We start from the raw sequence: 20,715 nt of genomic DNA on the forward strand, positions 1-20,715 counted from the left end.
ATCACCCCACATCACCAGTCATGGTCGCCATCACCCCCACATCACCAGTCATGGTCACCATCACCCCCACATCACCAGTCACGGTCGCCATCACCCCACATCACCAGTCATGGTCACTATCACCCCCACATCACCATCATCATCACCATCACCCCACATCACCAGTCATGGTCACCATCACCCCACATCACCAGTCATGGTCACCATCACCCCCATATCACCGGTCATGGTCCCCATCACCCCACATCACCAGTCACGGTCGCCATCATCACCCCACATCACCAGTCACGGTCGCCATCATCACCCCACATCACCAGTCACGGTCGCCATCACCCCACATCACCAGTCATGGTCCCCATCACCACCCCACATCACCAGTCACGGTCACCATCACCCCCATATCACCGGTCATGGTCGCCATCATCACCCTCATATCTCCATTACCATCACTGTCATCAACACCATCATCATCATCGTTCACACCAACATCACTATTGCCATCATCACTCTCCGGTCACCATTCAACACCACCACTACCACCATCATCACCAACACGCATCTCCCCTGTGTCAGCACACGTGTGTGTGTAAGGGCTGTGCTTAGGGCAGAGGGGCCATCACCCTGGCTAGGGGTTAGGAGCAGAATCCAGGTCCTTATTTAGTCTGTTGGAGTCCAGGACTAATTGGATGGCCCTCCCTGGGTCACATGCGAGTCTCTCTGAGGAGTAGGATCCAGTGTCCCCACGTGGCCTCTGCCAGCCTCTGCGTGGGTGCCCCTTGGTATGGGGCAGTGGTCCTTTCCGGCTCTGTGCTGGAGACTCGGGCTGCCCGACCTCCCCAGCTCCTCCACTACGGTCTCGGCTTCCTGCCTCTGCTGTCCGCAGCCTGCTGCGCCCCACTGGGCAGTCGCGCTGTTTCCAGGGACTAGAGGGCCCCGCTGCAGCCCCAGGCCCCCAGGGGCTACTGGGATGCCTTCTTTTTCTTTTGTGTCCATCGACTTAGGAGTGGCTATGACACCAAACCGATGGCTTCACTTAGGATCACATGTGCTTTGGGAGTTCCTAAGGTACACCCTGTATTTTGTAAGGGATGGGATCATCCTTTAAGTCCGATTATTATGACCTATCGAAGATAACAGGAAGACACTGTTTTTACCTCTAAGAGCCGCAGACATGTTCATGCTTCTAGCAGATATTCTTAAAGCACTCCAGATCTCGGCATTCAGTTGGCGAGAGGTCCCTAACCGGAGGAAGTACCGTCCTGGCTGGGAGGGGTGGGGGGAGCTGGCGCGTGGCTGCTGTGCAGAGCATGATGGGTCCTGGGGTGTCTGGGCACCCGGAGAGAGCCAGATGGAGTGATGGTGGGGACGCAGGTGGTTAGTTTAAGGGGGGGGGCATTAGAGTGGGTTCCTGGAAAGCGTTGAGCAGTGCGGACAGTCCCGTTGCTGCACCTCGTGGTCGTCAGGGAGCAGTGCCACGCCTGCCACGGGAGCCCAGGCCCCTGCGGGGTGGCTGGGTGACACCTGCCCCTGTTCCCAACAGGAGAACTCCTGGACGGGCAGAGGGGCCTGGTGCCATCCAACTTTGTGGACTTTGTCCAGGACAGCGAGTCGCGGCTGGCGAGCACCCTGGGGAGTGAGCAGGACCAGAACCTCATCAACCACCCCGGCCTTGGCGTGGAGGCGGGGGACATCTTCGACCTGCACTCCCCAACGCACGTGGACTCGGACGTTACCAGCAATGGGGCGGGGACGCTGGACGTGAACCTTGACGACATTGGAGAAGACACCGTGCCTTACCCTAGGAAAATCACCCTGATCAAACAGCTCGCCAAAAGTGTGATTGTGGGCTGGGAGCCCCCGGCAGTGCCCCCGGGCTGGGGCACCGTGAGCAGCTACAGCGTCCTGGTGGACAAGGAGGCGCGCCTGAGCCTCACCCTGGGCAGCAGGACTAAGGCCCTCATCGAGAAGCTGAACATGGCAGCCTGCACCTACCGCATCTCCGTGCAGTGCGTCACGAGCAGGGGCAGCTCGGACGAGCTGCAGTGCACGCTGCTGGTGGGCAAGGACGTGGTGGTGGCCCCCTCCCACCTGCGGGTGGACAACATCACGCAGATCTCCGCCCAGCTCTCCTGGCTGCCCACCAACAGCAACTACAGCCACGTCATCTTCCTCAACGAGGAGGAGCTCGACACCGTCAGGGCTGCGCGGTACAAGTACCAGTTCTTCAACCTCAGGCCCAACATGGCCTACAAGGTGAGGGTCCTGGCCAGGCCGCACCAGATGCCCTGGCAGCTGCCGCTGGAGCAGAGGGAGAAGAAGGAGGCCTTCGTGGAGTTCTCCACCCTGCCCGCAGGTGAGCCGCCCCGCCTCGCTCTGCAGGCGCCCCTGCCCGTGGAGGGGCAGGAGCGAGGGGCAGGGGCAGGGGCAGGGAGGGCTTTCCATTCGCGTGGCGGCGGAGTTGTTCGTGCAGCCACGGCGGGTTCCTTGTTTTCATCACCAAGCTCGCTGTAGGGAAAGCCGCCCGGTGTCTCTGGGTTCCGGCGCTGCCGGACTCCCGCGCTGTTCCGGCCCTGACTGTTCGGGGCAGCGGCTGCGGAGGACTTGGGTGCTGTTTGCAAGTGTCCCGTATCGGGCTCAGGGCTCCTTTCCACGCCTGGTGTGCTGAGCGTCTCTCACGCTGGGTGGGCCAGGACGGCATCGGGGGCTTCCTCTCCGTCCGTCAGGCCGCAGTGACTCTGCACGGGGGGAGGACGCACTGCCGGCTCAGAGCTGCTCGTGGGGGAAGCTGGGCTGGCGCTGTGCCGCGCTCCCCGGTGGCCTGGGCAGCCGGCGCTAGGAGGCGTTGGCAACCTCAGGGCAGCTTCTCGAGCACGTGCTTAGGACTCACCAGGAAACGCCCACTGTCGTGAATCCGTCACGTTTTGCAGTTCCACGGGGGTCCCTCAAAAAGTCCACAGAAGAGAGTTCTTTTTTGCACTTATTTTGGTGCAAAAACCTGGACGTCTGTGCTTAGAAGGTCATCAAGAAGTTCATGGAAAACGCATGTCGTGAACAGGTTGTGCCTGGATTTGTTGGTTGGAAAGGCAGAGAGGCGGACCTCCCATCTGTCCGTCTGCAGGTTCACAGCCCAAATACCCACAGTGGCCCCTGCAGGCACCAGAGCCAGGCGCTCAGAACGCGGTGCAGGTCTCCCACCTGGGTGGCAGCGACCACTATGCGAGTCATGACTACCACCTCCCGGAGCGAGCGTCGGCGAGAAGCTGCGCTCAGGAGGGAGCTGGGATCTGCAGGCAGCCGCTCCGACAGGGACGCAGGTCCCACCTGGCTCGTTAACCGCCATGCCCGATGCCCAGCCTCAACCGCCTAGATTGCCACTTCCCCTGGCCTGTCAGAAGCCCCCTTGTTTAAGCCATCTTGTGGCTCCCTGGACGCCAGGGAGGGGAGGAGCTGGGATCCACGGGCAGGCCCCCAGGCTCCAGCATCCCTTCTTGTCCTGCCTCTGGTTCATCCAGGTTTCCTGGAAGAGGCAGGCGGTTAGAAGGCCAAAGGCCAGGCTGTAGGCAGCGGCAGGTGCATGTAGCCACGGAGGCGTGGAGCGGGATGGGCTTCGGTGTTGGGTCCCAGCTGGGTGGAGGGTCAGGGTACAGGGCTGCGAGCCGGGGTCTGGGAGGACGTCGGGACTGCTGGACAGTGCGTCAGCAACACCAGGGCTCCCCACACCTGGTAGTGGGGTGACTTCCATGACTCAGCGTTCTTGTTTGCAAAACGACGAGACGCTGAAACCACAGGTCTGCCAGGAGGACCGAGCGGCAGAGGCGTTAGCCTGAGCGGAGGCGCGTGCGGGCCGGGGCACCTCAGGGAACAGCCCGGCTCCTGGGCGTGCAGTGACAGCGCTGGGGGCTTCAGCCGCCACAGGCACATGCGGCTCAGTGGTCTCCTCCCCTCAGTGGCCTCTGTGTCCTTCCATGGTCAGGGACTTCCCACAGGGAACGGAGCCACGGGGAGTAGCCAGGGACGCGATCGCTGCCCAGGATGCCGTCTCCCGCAGGGCCCCAGCGTCCACCCACAGGGGAGCCTGGCAGCTGGCACACGGAGCTGGCTCCCCGGACGGGTGTTGTCGCTGGAACCTGGTCTCTCACTTGCTCTGGCACACGGGGCAGTGGCAGGGCCGACTTGCACTCTCAAGTCGTCTTGTCTGAGGGGCTGCCCGAGTCACCTGGCAGAGCTGCGGACCCCACGAGGAGCTGGCGTGCAGCCAGGGCGGGGCGTCTCCCGGGGGAGTCACACGGGCAGCCTCGGGCACGGGACTGCTCTCCCACTCCCGTTTCTGGCCTGTTCTCGGCACCTCTGTCTTTTCCTGGTGACTCAAAGGAGTGACCCATTCCCAGGCGGGACAAGCTGAATCCAGCAGTGCCCCCTGCCCCCGGCCAGCCCAGAAACTTCTCTCCCCCTCCCAGGTCCTCCAGCCCCCCCACAAGATGTCATCGTCCAAGCTGGAGCCACCGCAGCCACAGTCCAGGTGTCCTGGAGGCCACCCGCGCTGACGCCCGCTGGGCTGTCCAACGGTGCCAACGTCACCGGCTACGGCGTGTATGCCAAAGGGCAGAGGGTGCGTGTGCGTCGGTCCCGGGGCTTGCAGCAGGCAGGGAGCGGGGAGGGCCGGCCCGGTGGGCGGGGCAGCCTGTGAGCGGCCTTCTCTGTGTGCAGGTGGCCGAGGTCATCTTCCCTACGGCAGACGGCACCGCCGTGGACCTCGTGCGGCTGCGGAGCCTGGAGGCCAAGGCCGTGACCGTGCGGACCTTCTCTGTCCAGGGCGAGTCCGTGGACTCTTCCTTGGCTGCCATTCCCCCCGAGCTGCTGGTGCCGCCTACCCCCCACCCAAGACCTGCTCCCCCAGTGAAGCCATTAGCAGGTGCCCCCGATACCAAAGACGAGCCCCTGGGTGCCCACGTCAGGATGGACGAGGCTTGGGAGCAGAGCCGGGCGCCCACGCCCAGACACGGACCTGGACACATGCTGGAGCCACCCAGCCTGCAGGGCACCGGGCGGCGGTCACCCTCGCCCAGCCGCATCCTTCCGCAGCCACAGGGGGCCCCGGTGTCCAGCACCGTCGCCAAGGCCATGGCCCGGGAGGCTGCACAGAGAGTGGCCGAGAGCAGCAGGGTAAGCTGGGGCTTCGCGCTGGTGGTGCCCCGTCCCCGGCTCCGCGGGTGGAGGCCAGTCCTGACCGAGTTAGCTGCACTCCTGCTCGGAACACGTAGCCAGGCAGCCCTGGAGATGGCAGGAAGTGGGCGGGTGGCGGCTCACTCCCCAGCTCTGGCTTGTACGTGGGCATCCGTCCATGGCCACACACACCCGTGACTGCACACAGGAGTGCACACAGGAGAGACCCATGGATACATTTGCATCCGTCTGTGGGATTTCCCAGATCCTGGGGAGAAAGGTCTGGGGTGTGTGGGGCCACGTCCAGGCGACACAGACAGTGGGACACCAGGTTCTGGGAAGCAGCCTGGTGGCGACACCTCCTCACCAGCACTCATGAGTGCAACCGACAGCCCCCAGTGGCGACCCCTGGAGTGGCTGTGCTGGTGCAGGGACACTCCCTCCAGACAGCCGGCCTCTGGGGGAACCGAGGGAGGTGCATACCCTGAGCGGTCTCAAGTGAACAGTGCAGAGGATACTGGGGACTGAGTGGGCGGAGAGAGGCGTTTTTGTCGCATGTCCTGCAGGGGAGGGGCAGCCCCCAGCCGTGTCTTCCCCGGCTCGTGCACCTGCTCCGACAGCGCCTTAGCGTGTCTTGAAAAGCGGGAAAGCAGACTTTCCCGTGAAATCTCCCGTCAGCTCCGCGTCGCTCCATTAATGCTTAAAAACCCCGAAATGCGAGGCTGTGACCTCTGGCTGGAGGAAACCCTTGTGAACACACACTTCCTCGCTGGCTCCCATGGCCTGAAGGGTGCCCGGGGTGACGCCGTGTGGGCCGGGAGGGGAGCCTGGTGCCGCTGGCTGCAATCTGGGGCAGGACAGGAGTCCGTGACGCTGTTCACGGGGCCTCTACAGCCAGGCAGAGGCCCAGTGCAGGGACAGGTTTTCCCCAGTCCACGGCGCTCCAAGCCACGGTCAAGGTGGGCTCTGGCCGCCCTGGAGGGCGCACTGTGTGGGGTCAGGACCCCCAGGCCCTGCTCGCATTTGCCCTGAGGGAGGCTTCAGGGTCACTGCCCCTGCAGCACCAGGTCGGGGTGACTCACAGCATCACCCTCCCGCCGGCCCCAGCTCAGCCGCGTGTCTGCTTTCTTTCCAAGTTAGAGAAAAGGAGCATCTTCCTGGAGCGGGGCAGCCTGGGGCAGTGCACCAACTCCGACGAGGAGGACGGCTACGCCTCCCCCGACCCCAGGAGGAGGGCCGCCTCTGTGGACGACTTCCTGAAAGGCTCTGAGCTTGGCAAGCAGGTGAGGGGGAGGGAGAGGCACAGGCGGGGCGGCCTTGGCACAGGTGGCTTCGGACAGGCCCCTGGGGAACCTGCAGGTGCAGGGACCGTGCACCTGCTGCCTGCAAGGAGACGGGAGAGCCCAAGCCTGGCCAGGTCATGCTGGGGCTCGGGCTCGACAAGGCCCACGCAGGCAGCCTCACTGTGGGGATTCCAGACGCCTGCATCTGAGGCTCCCACTTCCTGCCCTGTGCTGGTGTCTGGTCAGGGGCTGGTCTCGTGGGTCAGGTTAGAGTGAGGTCACGGGGAACCCCTGGTGCAGTGCACAGACTGCCATTTTTCTTCACTTCCGTCAACTGGGCGAGTGTTTGTCGGACGTCTCTGCTCCGCTTGGGCATCTGGGAGATCCGGAAATAAAAGGATGAGCAGTGCCCCCTCGGAGCACAACCCGTGCAGGGATGGGCAGGGCCCAGGTTCCAGTCAGGCGCGTTCTGATGGCCACGCCCAGAGTGGCGCAAGGAGCTGATGGCCGTGTCAGGAGTGGCCGTGGGCGTGGGGAGCCCAAAAGCCTGGCTCGATGAGCCTCTGAAGCTGTATCGGCTTTCACGGCCAGCTGGTGCGGTGGCCGGACCAGAGGGGACGCTCTGGGCTTCGTGTCCTGCAGGCAGTGGGCGTTCCTCTGTGAGGTCACAGTCACTCCGTCTGCGTTAACTTCAGCTCGGGAAGCCTCGTGCCCAGCTGACAGCATCGCTCGGTTCACCCCCGTCGCGGGAGGCTGCGACTGGGAGCCGCTCGGCGTGTCAGGGCTCTGGGCCCTGCCTCCTCCACTCCCTCCTAGCTCACCGCCGCCCACGGCCCCCCGCACGCTTCCACCGCGCTCACAGATCCCAGAAGAGGCACGCGGCTTTCCGGCGGACACTTAATTAGCGGCTCTGATGGTGGAGAAGACTGGACCGTGCGGTGACGTCGGGTGTCCGGCAGCTTCCTGGAGGGCGGAGTTCAGAGCCGGCAGGCTGCTGCGTCTCCACCCCGACGGCCCCAGGCCACCTTCTCTGTGGGCAGGGGCGGCTGGAGGCCCCGAGACCTGGACCCTGGGCCCAGCTGGTCACCTCGAGCAGGGCACTGGACGTCTGCAGCAGTGACCACCTTTACTTGGTGTCTGATAAAGACAGAACACGCTAACCTCCAGGCAGACCCTAGGTGCCTCCTTCCGCGCCCCGAGTTCACCTCCCACTCGGCACTGGGCCTGGCGGCCTCCTGCTTGCCCTGGCAAGGCTGCGTGCAGACCAGCCTCATGCTTGCCTGCAGACCCAGTTCTTCACGCTGAGAGGATGAGGCCTGGGATGGTTCAGACGCTGCCGCCGCCATCTCAGCAAGGCTGCTCGCGTCCGCCCCCTGGTGGCAGGTCTGCCAGTCCTGTCCCGGGGTCTGGGCCCAGCTGGCCCTGACCTTCCTGGGACTCTGAGCAGTCACACGTCTCTAAGCAGATTGATAACTGAAATCAGGCTGTTTCTCGCGCACACATCACAGGATGCGCCCATCGTGCCGCCCACCAGCAGGACGGCCAGGCCGCGCTCCGCGCTCGGAACCACAGCAGCTCCTCACGGTGGCTGACAACAGGCTCCGTGTTTCTAACAGCACAGGCTGGGGCACGGAGGCGGCGCTGCCCCTGCAGGAAGCTCCTGGGCTTAGAGTCGCCACGTACCGCGTGTCCTCTCCGCGTTCAAGGGAGCTTTCAGACCTCTGGCCCGGCCCCGGCCCGGCCTGGCCCCCACCTGTACCACCTCCCAGCCGCAGAGCCCTCTGCTGTGAACTCGGCCCAGTCCAGACCCTGCCTGCCAGCCTATGGTGTCCCGAGCTGGCGGCGCCTCCTCCGTGTGCACACGCCTGCTTTGACACCTGCCCCACCGCTCCGTCAGGGGACCCCTGTGGTCTCCCGTCAGCTGAGGTTCCCGCCGGCAAGCTAGAGGTTGATGGCCCCAGAAGTGGGGCATCTGGCCTGTGCGTCTCGGAAGCCCCCAGTGTTTCCAATGGGAGCTGGGAGACCAGTGCTGGTGCCGTCTCTGCCAGGGCTTTCGTGGGCGTGTGCCCTGCCCAGCCTCGTCTCCCCCCGTGCAGTGGGTGTGCAAGCACGCAATGCCATCACCTCTAGGCGTGTGAGCTGCACAGGGAGCAGAGGCGAGGACCGCCCCGGGGACCTCGGGGCCGGGCTGCCACTGCCATCAGCTTGCTTCCTCTCGGCCCCAGCCCCACTGTTGCCATGGAGACGAGTACCACACCGAGAGCAGCCGGGGGTCGGACCTGTCGGACATCATGGAGGAGGACGAGGAGGAGCTCTGCTCGGAGATGCAGCTGGAGGAGGGGGGCCGGCGGCGGCCCAGTGGCACCTCCCACAGCGCCCTCAAGGTGAGAGGTCAGGCGCCGCGCGGGCCCTGTCCTGGGGCAGAGGGGCTTGTCCTGCACCAGAGGCCCACGGACGTGGGAGTGCTGCTTTCTCACTACTGAATTGGCCAAGAGGTGTGACAGTTTGGGGGATCCCTTCGGTGGCCCCAGCTGCCAAGCCGGAGAGTGGCACAGCTAGGCCCGTGTGGCCGGCGCCAGGTCTCCCAGAGGGGAAGGGATGGAGGCGGCCCTGCTGGGGGGCGGAGGGTGTTGGGCCCGAGGGTCCGGGACCCGGGGGTGTCGCACGTCGGCCCCTCAGCACGGGCCTGGGCTCCACCGGGGAGCGGGGCCACCTCCTGCTTCCACCCCTTCCCAGAGGTTTCTGGGAGAGGCTTGAGCCTGAGGCCACCCTCGGGTCTAGCAGGGGGCGTCCTGTCCCGCCTTGGCGGGGGGACGCTGCTGCCACTGCCACCTCGAGATGCGTTCCAGCTCCCAGGCCAGGCTGCGCCAGGCAGCGCAGCTGGGCTTCCCTCCTGCGGGCACCAGGCCCACGTGAGCAGGGGTGCAGCTGCCAGCCTAGTGTGGGGCACAGAAGGGCTAGGGCCTCCGTGGTTTTCCAAGTGAACAGCGTCTGGACCAGGCACGTGCCTCTGGGGCAGCGTCTGGGAGCCTGGAGCTATGCACACTGAACGGTGGGCATAGGCAGCATCTTGGCGCCCCCTTGCGCACCGGGACGGACCCATGTTCTCCCAGCAAGGGCCCGGCCAGGCCTGGGATCAGATCCCTGTGCAACCCCGCATGGTGTGGCACCTGCTGTTCCCGGCTCCTCCCTGCCTCTCCCCGACTCCCAGGGTGACCTGTGGGGCTGGTGCCTCCCCTCCCCAGAGGTCTGGGCCCTCGGGCTGTGTCCCAGGACGGACGAGAGCTGCCAGAGGGGTCCTCCTGATCACCCCGATTCTTTCCCTTCTATCCCGGAACGTCTCGGGGGGAAATGAAGAGGCGCCACCTTCCCTGGCAAGGGACGCCCTTACAGAGCCTTGAGGGGGAGTGGCACCCAGGCGCCCCCGCCGGCTCACTGCACCTGCCACAAAACGTTCTTACAGGTTTTCAAAACCAGCCTGGTCTGGGTCCCGTTGAGAAACTCCCGCCACGCTGGGTGGTCCTCCCCTAGCCGGGGTCCAGTTTCCTGTGGGAACGGGCCCGTGCCTGCCCTGGCCAGCCCCGCAGGCTCCTGGGCCCGCCTTCCTGTGCTCTGACGGCTCCTTTCCCTCGGGCTGCCTTCTCTGAGGACAGGCAGCAGCAGGCGGAGTGCGGCCCCGGCACGCCGTCTCCCGGCCTGCCCCAGTCCTGAGCACGCCCAGGACCTGCCCGGGGGAAGTGGCCACGCGCAGTCAGTCCCAGGATGAGGGGTGTGGCTGCAGAGCGAGGCAGTCCCAGGGCACAAGGTTTCTGAGGACGTGGCCAGCAGGCACAGGTCTCCCCGACGCTCCGGGCACAGCCACTGCACAGAACGGCACCAGGCCACCCGCTCCCTGTCGTTCCCCGGTCCACTGCATGGCTGCCCCGTCCCCGCACGGCTGCTCCGGTCACTCACCTGTCATCACAGAGCCCGCGAGCATGCGGCCACCTCCACGCCCACGGCACGCTCTCGGCCCCCGTCGCGGCCAACACTAACTCTGTGTTTTCTCTCCTCCCCTGTGCCCCCGCCCACGTCTGGTCGCACACTGCTCGCTGGGCGCCCGGCTCACCCACACACCGCCCCTTAGGAGCGCCCTGAGAGGGGGAGCTCAGAAGGCGCTTTGTTGGAACGGCCCGAGCTCCCCCCGCAGCCCCTCCGCAGTCAGAGACTGTTCAGTATCCCCGAAGTAGCAGAGGAGGACGCGGGCCACTGCGAGCCGCCACGCACTCAGGGCGTGCGCTGCCGCCCCAGGCCCACCCGGCCCTGCCTGGGCCACCAGGCTCCGCGGAGCTCCTGGCTCCCCGGGAAACACAGGAGCCCTGGGGCCGCCCCCCACCTGGAAGACTTCCTTCTGGAAGACAGAGGCTGTCGCTTCAGCCGCTGGGCCACTCGGAGCCCGGACAGCGGCCTGGACTGCGGCAGCGAAGAGGAAGAGCTGCGGTTGAGTTTTGGCAGTGCCCCGGCCAAGTGCGGCCCGGGCCCCGGCCGCTGCCCCTGTGGGAGGAGCCCGAGGCCCCTGCTGGCCCGGCGGCGGACGCTGACACGGCAGAGCAGCGTCGAGGAAGACTTGGAGGAGCAGGTGGGCCCCGGCGACCTCCTGCGGAGCGGTGAGGCCCGGCCCAGCCCGGAGAGGCCTGGCCCCAGGAAGCATGGCCGGGACGTGCCCACGGAGCCCGAAGATGGCCGGGGCGCCTGGACGCTGGGCGCGGCGCTGCCCTCCCGCAGGGCAGCCGCTGGCCGCCACACACGGCCACCGCTCAGGGTCACAGAGGACCCTTCGGTGTGTGAGGCCCGCCCCCTGCACACCTGCTTGCCGAGCCGACCCATCTGCATCCTCGCGCTGGCTTCTCCTGCGGCTCTGGGTTTCGGCGGCCACGGCCGGGGCCTGTCTCTGCCGCTGCTCTCCGCTGCCCTGCTGGCCCGCGGTCCAAGCCCCTCGCTTCCCCTCCCCTGCTGCGATGAGCCGCCTCCGGCATCACCGAGGGCTGCGGTTGCTTTCCTTAAAGGACAACTGAACCTAAATTTTAATTAAGGGTTAGCTGAACCGTGACACTCCACACGTTTGGCAACTGCGGTGTTTTTCCCCCCAGAATGACCATTGGGGACGTGTTTGTTCCCGGCACACGGAAGGCCTCCCCTTGCCCTGGGGGTATTTTTAGTTCTTCCGTTGGCCTTCAGCTTAACTTTTTTAAAAAAGTAATTACTTGAGCAATCCACCTTTGGATTTTGTGGCACCCAGAATCTCACAGCACAGCCGCTGTGGGTGGTGGGAACCATGTCCCCGCCCTGGTGCCGGGGCCAGCTGTGTGGTTCTGGCGTGGGCACGTGGGCTAGGCCACATTCGTCCCTGCCTGGGTTCTCTTCAGAACGCTTAGCATGGTGCGCTGCCTGTGGGAACACCCATGGGACTGGATGGGTCCACACGAGGCCTCCAGTGCTACCTGCTGCCCCAGGCAGCCTCCCCCGGCTCTCCCGGGAGCCTCTCCGGGACGCCTCACTCGACCTCCCTTCCAGCGAGTGGGAGGGGCGGCGTGGCCCTCCCGAGCCAGTTCTCACCTTCAGTCTGAGTTAGAAAGGGGGCCCGTCCAGCTGGGCCACGGCGCAAGTCTGCAGGCAAGGGGGTGCTGCTGGGGGCCTTCCAGCTCGCCATGTCGCTGGGGTTTTGGAGCCCCGCATCCAGCTTTAGCCAGGAGGCACATTTGGAGCTGCAGGTGGGTCGAGGGCGGGCACGAGGGGACCGCTGAGGGCCACGTGGCCACGGGTGCAAAGTGTCAGGAGTTGTATTTGAGCCACGGTCACTCTGGTCCACAATACTTGGCTGCAGCAGCAGCAGCAGCAGAAAGAATCCCCCCTCCCCCCCCCACAATTTTTTGCCCCCGCGCCCCAAGAGCCCCGGCGCAGGACGTGCCGTTTCTCTTCCAGGTCACTCAGCTAACCTTTCAGTTAAAAGTTTAGTTTCGTTGCCTTTAGAGCTTGTGCTTCTAACTGACACTGACCTGGCAGCCGGATCCTCGGCTCCCAGGCTCGGGGGCTTCTCACCGCTGTTGTTTTGTCTCCAGATTTTAGGAAACCCGGCGTCTGCAGGACGGGCGGACAGGGCGGACCACGCGGGGCGGCGCTTTCCCCCGGGCAGTGCCGGCCCTCTGCGGCCAGCGGTGGCCTCGCCCATCGGTTAGTGCATCTGGTGCCCACCGCCCCTCTTCCCCAGCCCATAGCACTAGCACTCTCGCCACCGCCCACGGCCAAGTCACAGTCACGTGTGGCCCACGGGAGACAGGGCAGCAGCAGATCCATTGCCCTTTGTACGTATCCCTGAGAGCCCCCACTTCTGCCCACGCACCCCTCAGGGGCCGCAGCAGGGTTTGGGCAGCCCCTCTCGTCTCGACGGGCCCTGAACCGTGGGATCTGCAGGGGTGCGGAAGGTCCCACAGAGCGGGGGGAGCGTCCTGGAGGCTGCAGCCCACGTGCGTGCCCGGCTTCATGTGGCGGCATCACGTATCTCCGTCTTCTCGGTTGCTTTTTGGAACTCTGCCAGTCGTGCCGGGGGCTGTGGCCTTGCTCTGCTCAGCCTCGCGGGTTGTCCCTGGCAGTCCTGGCGGCAGTCCCGAAAAGCCCCGTGCACGGGATGCTGGGGCCTGCATGTCGGCACAGGTGAGCCAGGCTTTGGTGAGCGCAGTGGGCACACACACAGGGCAAGGAGCACACGTGGAAGCTGGTGAGAACCAGACGCCTTCCGCAGCCTTCCCCGGCTCAGGGAAGACAGCTCATGGGCAGCCCGGGCCCCGGAAGGTGGACCCTGAGCGCGCCAAAGGCTGAGACGCCGGGTCCTACTGGCCACGAGGCGCAGGGACTCCGGGCGCAGCGGCTCCTCGCAGTTTCTCTCCCTCTTATGGCTCAGAGAGTAGGGAAAGGAGACTTTCTTCCGCACCATTTTAAAAATGTTTTTGTTTGCCTCCGTCTCTAACGATCCTTAGAAAGCACAGGGGTTTGCAGCTGGCGGCGCTGACGTATGCGCAGGCTGGCGAGACAGGAGCCAGCTCTCTTCCAGGCCCTGTGCTTAGCGCCTGCCCCTCCGACGGCAAGTCCGTACTCCCGACTTCCCAGACACCTGCTGGGGAGCGCTGGTCCCGAGAGGCGAGGGCCGCCGTGTCCAGGGCCCTGTCCCGGCTCTGCCGGGCTTACAGTCCCTGTGGGCTGCAGCGCTGGCGAGCTGTAGCTTTGCTCACTAAATGGGCTGCTGAGAGCCAAGCACTTGCCACTGTGACAGACGTGTGATGGGTCTTCTCTTCCAAAATGAAAACCGTGCCGCGGCAAATCGCGAGGGGCAGGGAGTAGAGGGGAGGAAGCTCCACGCCCGCTCCCAGTCTCCCCAAGGTGACCGCGCAGGCGCTGGGTGGACGGTTCTCGGGGTGAAGATGGCGCGAGGCCACACGCGGGTCTGAGTGTTAGTGAGGAGAGCGAGCCCTTGCCAAGGCTTTGCCAAGAAAAGGAATCTTAATGGAGCCCAGAAGTGTACTAAGTGATAGATGATGCTAGATTCAATGGCATTGACTCCTTACGTAGCAAACCAAGAAACCACACGAGAACTGCAATCATAGCCCAGCACCTCAGACACGCACACACAGACACGCACGCATACATGCACACGCACACACACCCACGCACACACACACTCCTTACCCTGTTTCCAGAGAAAGCCAGGAAGCACGTTTACCCCGGCCGTGAGTCAGTGCGCGACCATACACGTTCAGACAGCATTTTCCTCTGCTCACCACTTCCTTCTACTTCTCTTGTGAAAATATTAGCAATCCATGTCTTAGGAATCTGTTTCCAAAAGCATCGGTTTTCCGTCAGAGGAAATCCAGTCTGGACACCTGTATCTAAGCAGCACCGGAGCTGTTCCTGTGCTCGGGCTTTCGGCTTAAAAGTCGTGCCCTGCGTGGCTGACAGCTCCCGGCTTACGGCCCCCACAGGGCGGCTTCCAAGCGCCTGGCGGCGCCCAGGTGCATCTGTCCGGTACTCACCTATCAGAGCGAGGGCAGTCGGCTCTAAACCTCTTCCGCTGCCTCCCCCTGCCCTGGGTATTTGGCTGCTGAGCTCACAGTGTGGGGAGCTATGAGGGGTGCCTCAGACAGTTCACGGAAAAATGGAATTAGAAGAAAAGTGGATTCTGATGCAGAAGAAACTCTAGACCCATGCATACGGGGGATCTTCAAGTTCCTGGAAAACGTGCATCATGGGAAGGCTGTGCATGGTCTGTAGGACTGATTTGATAAGTGACAGAGAGAAGGCTCTTCCATCCACTGGGTCACTTCTCAAACGCCCACAACGGCCGCAGCTGGGCCAGGCTGAAGCCAGGGGCTTCCTCCCGGTCTCCCACGTGGGTGCAGGGGCCCAAGCACTTGGGCCATCCTCCACTGCTTTCCCAGGAGCACTAGCAGGGAGCTGGATGGGAAGTGGAGCAGCCGGGACTCGAACCTGCGCCCAAATGGGATGCCGGCATCAAAGGCAGAGGCTTTACCGGCTATGCCACGGTGCCAGCCCCACTAAAGGCAGAGTGACAGAGTGCTTCCGTCCACTGGGACACTCCCCAGATGGCCACCGCAGCCAGGGCTGGGCTGGGCCCAGGAGCTTGTACTTCTCTCCAGGCCCTGTGTGGGGGGCAGGGGCCCGAGTACTCGGGCATCGCTGCTGCGTTAGCGGGGAGCCGGACCAGAGCAGAGCGGCTGGGCCAGATGGGCGCTCAGACGTGGAACGCAGCGTCCAGGCCTTGGCGTGACCCGTTGCACCGCAACACTGGCCCCTACGTACTGATCGTTGAATTCCACGTTTTCTGTGGTTCTTTGACGGGCAGGTTGAGAACGAGCCCCAGCCTGCCAGTTCACCCTGAAATCGCCCGCAGTGGCTGTGCCCGGGCGGGGAACCGGGAGCTCAGGCCAGGCCTGAGCCGTCCCTGCTGCGCTCGGGCCAGCCGGGGGCAGGGGCTCCAGGGGCTGCAGCCGTGAACTGAAGCCAGCCCTCGTGCGTGCGGGGTCTTAGCTGCTGGACCACGCGCCTGGCCTGATGTTTTCCATGAAGTTTCTGAAATACCTCTGTACAAAGCATGTGCTGCGTCCAGAGAGGAGATTAAAAACGTGGCTCACTAGGCTAATCCTCCGCCTTGCGGCACCGGCACACTGGGTTCTAGTCCCGGTCAGGGCGCCGGATTCTGTCCCGGCTGCTCCTCTTCCAGTCCAGCTCTCTGCTGTGGCCAGGGAGTGCAGTGGAGGATGGCCCAAGTGCTTGGGCCCTGCACCCCATGGGAGACCAGGATAAGTACCTGGCTCCTGGCTTCGGATCAGCGTGGTGCACCGGCTGCAGCGCGCCACCGCGGCGGCCACTGGAGGGTGAACCAACGGCAAAGGAAGACCTCTCTCTCTCTCACTGTCCACTCTGCCTGTCAAAAAAAAAAAAAAAAAACAAACAAAAAACAAACAAACAAACAAAAAAACCAGCAGATACGTCGGCACAGGGGAGCCCGTTTACAGTTCTCTGCAAGGAGGATTCCCCTTTCTCAGCAGACATGAGCGGACAGCCCTGGGGCAGGCAGGCGGCCTGGGCTGTTGTGGGGGGCATCCGTCCCACCGCCAAGCCCCTTAGGGGCCAGCGCTCCTTCTCACAGCCCTTGCCTCCTCCCTGAGACCCTGAACCTGCCCCCACGCAGTGCCACAGCCAGAGCTGGAGGGAGGGCCGCCCCCCCCCCCCCCAGTCCCTGGAGAAGTCGGCTCCTCCCTCACGGCAGACGTCGAGGGCACATGGCTCCCATCGCCCCCACGGCTTCACTCGTGGGCCTTCCTCTGTAGGTGCCCCCCCTTCCTCTGTAGGTGCTCAGCTCCCCCCACCCCCGGCCTCTCCAAAAACAGAGGGGGGGGGGCCAGAACCGGGCAGGGCTGCCTCCCTGGAAGGAGCCTGCAGTGGGAGACTGGCCATGGGCTGCGGGCAGTGTGACTTTGGACCTGAGATCGAGGGGCCGCTGCCCGCACACCAGGGTCCCTGAGCGCCAGGCGAGGCTGAGGCACGCCCTCCTAGCACACGGAGCGGGTGCTGACCGCTGACCACACCCCTCTCCTCCACCCCACAGTCACCCCCAGACACAGCCAGGAGTGTTCCCCAGGAACGGTTTTCCACAGCTGGCGCTGCCCCCTTGGGTCCTAGTCCATTGCTGCCGAGTTCCTTCCACCAGAGGCCAGCAGGTGGACATGCTGTCCCCCCGTCGCCATCACCTGGGGCCCGAGCAGCAAGAGAACCATCAGGGCTCCCCAGGGCTCCCAACAAGACCAGGCCCCGAGTGTAGACAGGAGTACAGTGGCTGTGGAGCTGGGCTTCCAAGCAGATGGCAGTACCCTGTGTTTGGGGGCCCCTGCGTGCCAACCCCAGCGTCCTGCAGCCACAGCGCTGGGCAGTTTGAAGCCGGAAGTTGTATTTTTTGCTGGTGCAGGAAGCAGATTCCACGGCTGTCCCCCAGCACTGTCCCATCCCTACCACACAGCTGGGCGGGCGGCTGCTCCCGCTCTCCTGAGGCTGCCCTGGGTGTCTCCGTTGCTTCCCCTCCCAGGGACAACAGCAGCTTCATGGTGGGGGGGTCTCCGCGGGTCTCAGGCTCCCTGTCTGCACGCACGCATGCACACGTGTGGACATATCCTGGTCTCTGGTGCTGTGCCTGGCCCTCCACGCACACACGCCAGATTTCAGAACGCATCACCCCCAGAAGCTGGGGGTCGGCGGACTCAGTGGGGGACGCACTCGGTGTGCGAGTGCTGGCGCCAGGGAGCAGTTCGGCTGGCGCTCAGGTGTGCGTGCAGTGTGGGCGGCGCCTCTGGTCCCCGCGGTCGTGAGCGTGCGCTGCACCCTGCTCTGCCTGCTCTCCCTAGCAAAGCCCGACACTGAGCCACAGCCTCTCCCTGGGCTGACACCGGGGTGGGGGGCCGGGTTGTCAGTCGCCTTAGTGCAGACCCACAGAGACCACCTTGCGAGCCGAGGCAGCCGAGAGACTTGGGGAGGGACCCACCCGGGACCACCAGGGCGCACACGCCTGGCTGCGGGGGTCTGCACCACTCTGCTTCTGCAGCTGGCCTCTGCCACCACGTTCGGCTGAGGGTGCAGGTCATACGCGCCAGCACATCTCAGACGCGCGTGCGGCTCCCAAGTGAACCCTGGACTCACTGCGCCTGTCCTTACTCCCACACGGCCAGACGAGTATGCGGCCCGGGACCGCCTCTCCCCCGACTTCTACGATGAGTCGGAGACGGACCCCGGCACCGAGGAGCTCCCGGCACGGATCTTTGTGGCCCTTTTCGACTACGACCCGCTCACCATGTCCCCGAACCCAGACGCCGCAGAGGAGGAGCTTCCCTTTAAAGAGGGGCAGGTCATCAAGGTGGGGATGGCGCGGGGGGGACAGGCTTGGTGGGGGGGGCAGGGGCAGGAGGGGCAGGTCCTGCAGGTGGGGGGGCAGGGATGGGGGGGCAGGTCCTCCAGGTGGGGACGGGGGGGATGGGGGGGCAGGTCCTCCAGGTGGGGACGGCGGGGATGGGGGGCAGGTCCTCCAGGTGGGGACGGTGGGGATGGGGGGGCAGGTCCTGCAGGTGGGGACGGCGGGGATGGGGGGCAGGTCCTGCAGGTGGGGACGGCGGGGATGGGGGGGCAGGTCCTCCAGGTGGGGATGGCAGGGATGGGGGGGCATGTCCTCCAGGGGGGGACGGCAGGGATGGGGGGGGCAGGTCCTCCAGGTAGGGACGGGGAGGGATGGGGGGGCAGGTCCTCCAGGTGGGGATGGCAGGGATGGGGGGGCAGGTCCTCCAGGTGGGGATGGCAGGGATGGGGGGGCAGGTCCTCCAGGTGGGGGACAGTGGGGATGGGGGGGCAGGTCCTCCGGGTGGGGGACGGCGGGGATGGGGGGGCAGGTCCTCCGGGTGGGGACGGCGGGGATGGGGGGGCAGGTCCTCCAGGTGGGGGACGGCGGGGATGGGGGGGCAGGTCCTCCGGGTGGGGATGGTGGGGATGGGGGGGCAGGTCCTCCAGGTGGGGGACGGCGGGGATGGGGGGGCAGGTCCTCCGGGTGGGGATGGGGGGGCAGGTCCTCCGGGTGGGGACGGCAGGGATGGGGGGGCATGTCCTCCAGGGGGGGACGGCAGGGATGGGGGGGCATGTCCTCCAGGGGGGGACGGCAGGGATGGGGGGGCAGGTCCTCCGGGTGGGGGACGGCGGGGATGGGGGGGCAGGTCCTCCGGGTGGGGACGGTGGGGATGGGGGGGCAGGTCCTCCAGGTGGGGACAGCGGGGATGGGGGGGCAGGTCCTCCAGGTGGGGGACGGCGGGGATGGGGGGGCAGGTCCTCCGGGTGGGGACGGTGGGGATGGGGGGGCAGGTCCTCCGGGTGGGGACGGTGGGGATGGGGGGGCAGGTCCTCCGGGTGGGGACGGTGGGGATGGGGGGGCAGGTCCTCCGGGTGGGGATGGCGGGGATGGGGGGGCAGGTCCTCCAGGTGGGGACGGCGGGGATGGGGGGGCAGGTCCTCTGTGTGCGGACGGTGGGGATGGGGGGCAGGTCCTCCAGGTGGGGTATGGGGAGGGATGGGGAGGCAGGTCCTCTGGGTGGGGATGGCGGGAATGGGGGGGCAGGTCCTCCTGGTGGGGATGGCAGGGATGGGGAGGCAGGTCCTCTGGGTGGGGATGGCAGGGATGGGGGGGCAGGTCCTCTGGGTGGGGACGGATGGGGCTCTCAGAGCTTTGAGGGGGCAGGTTGTAAGCTGGGGGTAGCCAGGGTGTTAGTGCTGGGGTGGGCACTGGGCCAGGTGGTGGCTGGGACTCTGAGACCTCCGATGACCCACAGTAGGCAGTGGGCAGCGCCAGGGCAGTTGGCCAGAGGCAGTCAGGTGCCAGCGCAGTGTGGTTGGCCCTCCTCTGCCCTTGGGACGTCACTCACAGGTGTCCGCCTCATCTGGCAAGGGGACGAGACCTTCACTGTCCACCTTGTGGGACGCAGAGCGCACAGCTGCCCCTGACCACAGCACTGCTCTGAATGCTACAGGACTCTCCAGGCATCAGGCCCCAGGGGCGGGCAGGCAGGAGAGGAAGAAGCGGAGAAAGGAGAGGAGAGGAGTGGGGAGCCCTGTGCAGCTAGAGCGGGGGCGCTGGACCTGGGCTCCGGCCCTCTCCCAGGCGCTGTGTCCCGCGTGCCCTCTGCTCAGGACGGCAGAGCCCTGTGAGGTTGAAGCAGGAGAAGGCGGCCAAGGCTGCTCCGGCGGGGAGGGGCCTGGGCCTCGGCCGGCCGGGCTCCGACGGCCAGCGCCGGACTGGGGCCCAGAGGCCCCGGACACAGCAGTGCCCACACAGAGGACTGCGCTACGTGCAGCCCAGGGTCCCTCCGCACACAGTGGGCTTGTTAGGTCCCTGTCACGAGTGTCCGCTGACGGACACACAGCACTGGATGGGAGGCTCAGCAAGTTGTCCAAGCACACACAGCAGTATGTGTGCACACAGCACACACATGTACACACATACCTATGGCACACACACACACACCCACACACACATGTACACACAACACACATGTACACAAACGGCATGCAGATACACACGTGCACACAGCAGACAGCACATATGTGCACATGCACACAGCACACACACATGCACACCCACACAGTGTACACACAACACACATGTACACAAACGGCATGCACATAAGACACACACGTGCACACAGCGGACAGCACACACGTGCACAGTGCACATGCACACAGCACACATACATGCAGCACACAGCACATGTGCACACACAGTATGTGCATGTACAGCACACAGCACATGCAGGCACACACACATGCACACACAGCAGGCACACACAGCATGGACACACACAGCAGGCACACACAGCATGGACACACACAGCACACACAGCGTGGACATGCACAGCACACACACACAGCAGGCACACACAGCACACACACAACGTGGACACACAGCACACACGCACAGCACACACAGCGTGGACACACACAGCACACACACAGCGTGGACACACAGCACACACGCACAGCACACACACACAGCAGGCACACACAGCATGGACACACACAGCACACGCACAGCAGGCACACACAGCATGGACACACACAGCAGGCACACACAGCACACACGCACAGCACACACAGCGTGGACATGCACAGCACACACACACAGTAGGCACACGCA

The 20,715-nt window shown here is 64.9% G+C and overlaps 1 protein-coding gene across 11 annotated transcripts in view; it reads left to right on the top strand.

Annotated features, from left to right (window-relative positions):
* RIMBP2 (RIMS binding protein 2) overlaps positions 1 to 20,715 on the top strand; it is a 205,985-nt gene that overhangs the window by 169,773 nt on the left and 15,497 nt on the right. For 9 of the 11 annotated variants that reach the window (XM_070065733.1, XM_070065731.1, XM_070065737.1 and 6 more), the window contains 8 exons: positions 1,541 to 2,353; positions 4,458 to 4,609; positions 4,708 to 5,163; positions 6,300 to 6,446; positions 8,672 to 8,830; positions 10,573 to 11,064; positions 12,545 to 12,656; positions 17,717 to 17,901. In XM_070065733.1, coding sequence (XP_069921834.1) covers positions 1,541 to 2,353; positions 4,458 to 4,609; positions 4,708 to 5,163; positions 6,300 to 6,446; positions 8,672 to 8,830; positions 10,573 to 11,064; positions 12,545 to 12,656; positions 17,717 to 17,901 — 2,516 coding nt within the window. The remainder of the gene's footprint in view (positions 1 to 1,540; positions 2,354 to 4,457; positions 4,610 to 4,707; positions 5,164 to 6,299; positions 6,447 to 8,671; positions 8,831 to 10,572; positions 11,065 to 12,544; positions 12,657 to 17,716; positions 17,902 to 20,715) is intronic. The other 2 variants (XM_070065740.1, XM_070065741.1) reach the window with 1 other exon arrangement.

The sequence above is a fragment of the Oryctolagus cuniculus genome, chromosome 21 (genome assembly GCF_964237555.1).
Source record: "Oryctolagus cuniculus chromosome 21, mOryCun1.1, whole genome shotgun sequence".
Lineage (NCBI taxonomy): Eukaryota > Metazoa > Chordata > Mammalia > Lagomorpha > Leporidae > Oryctolagus > Oryctolagus cuniculus.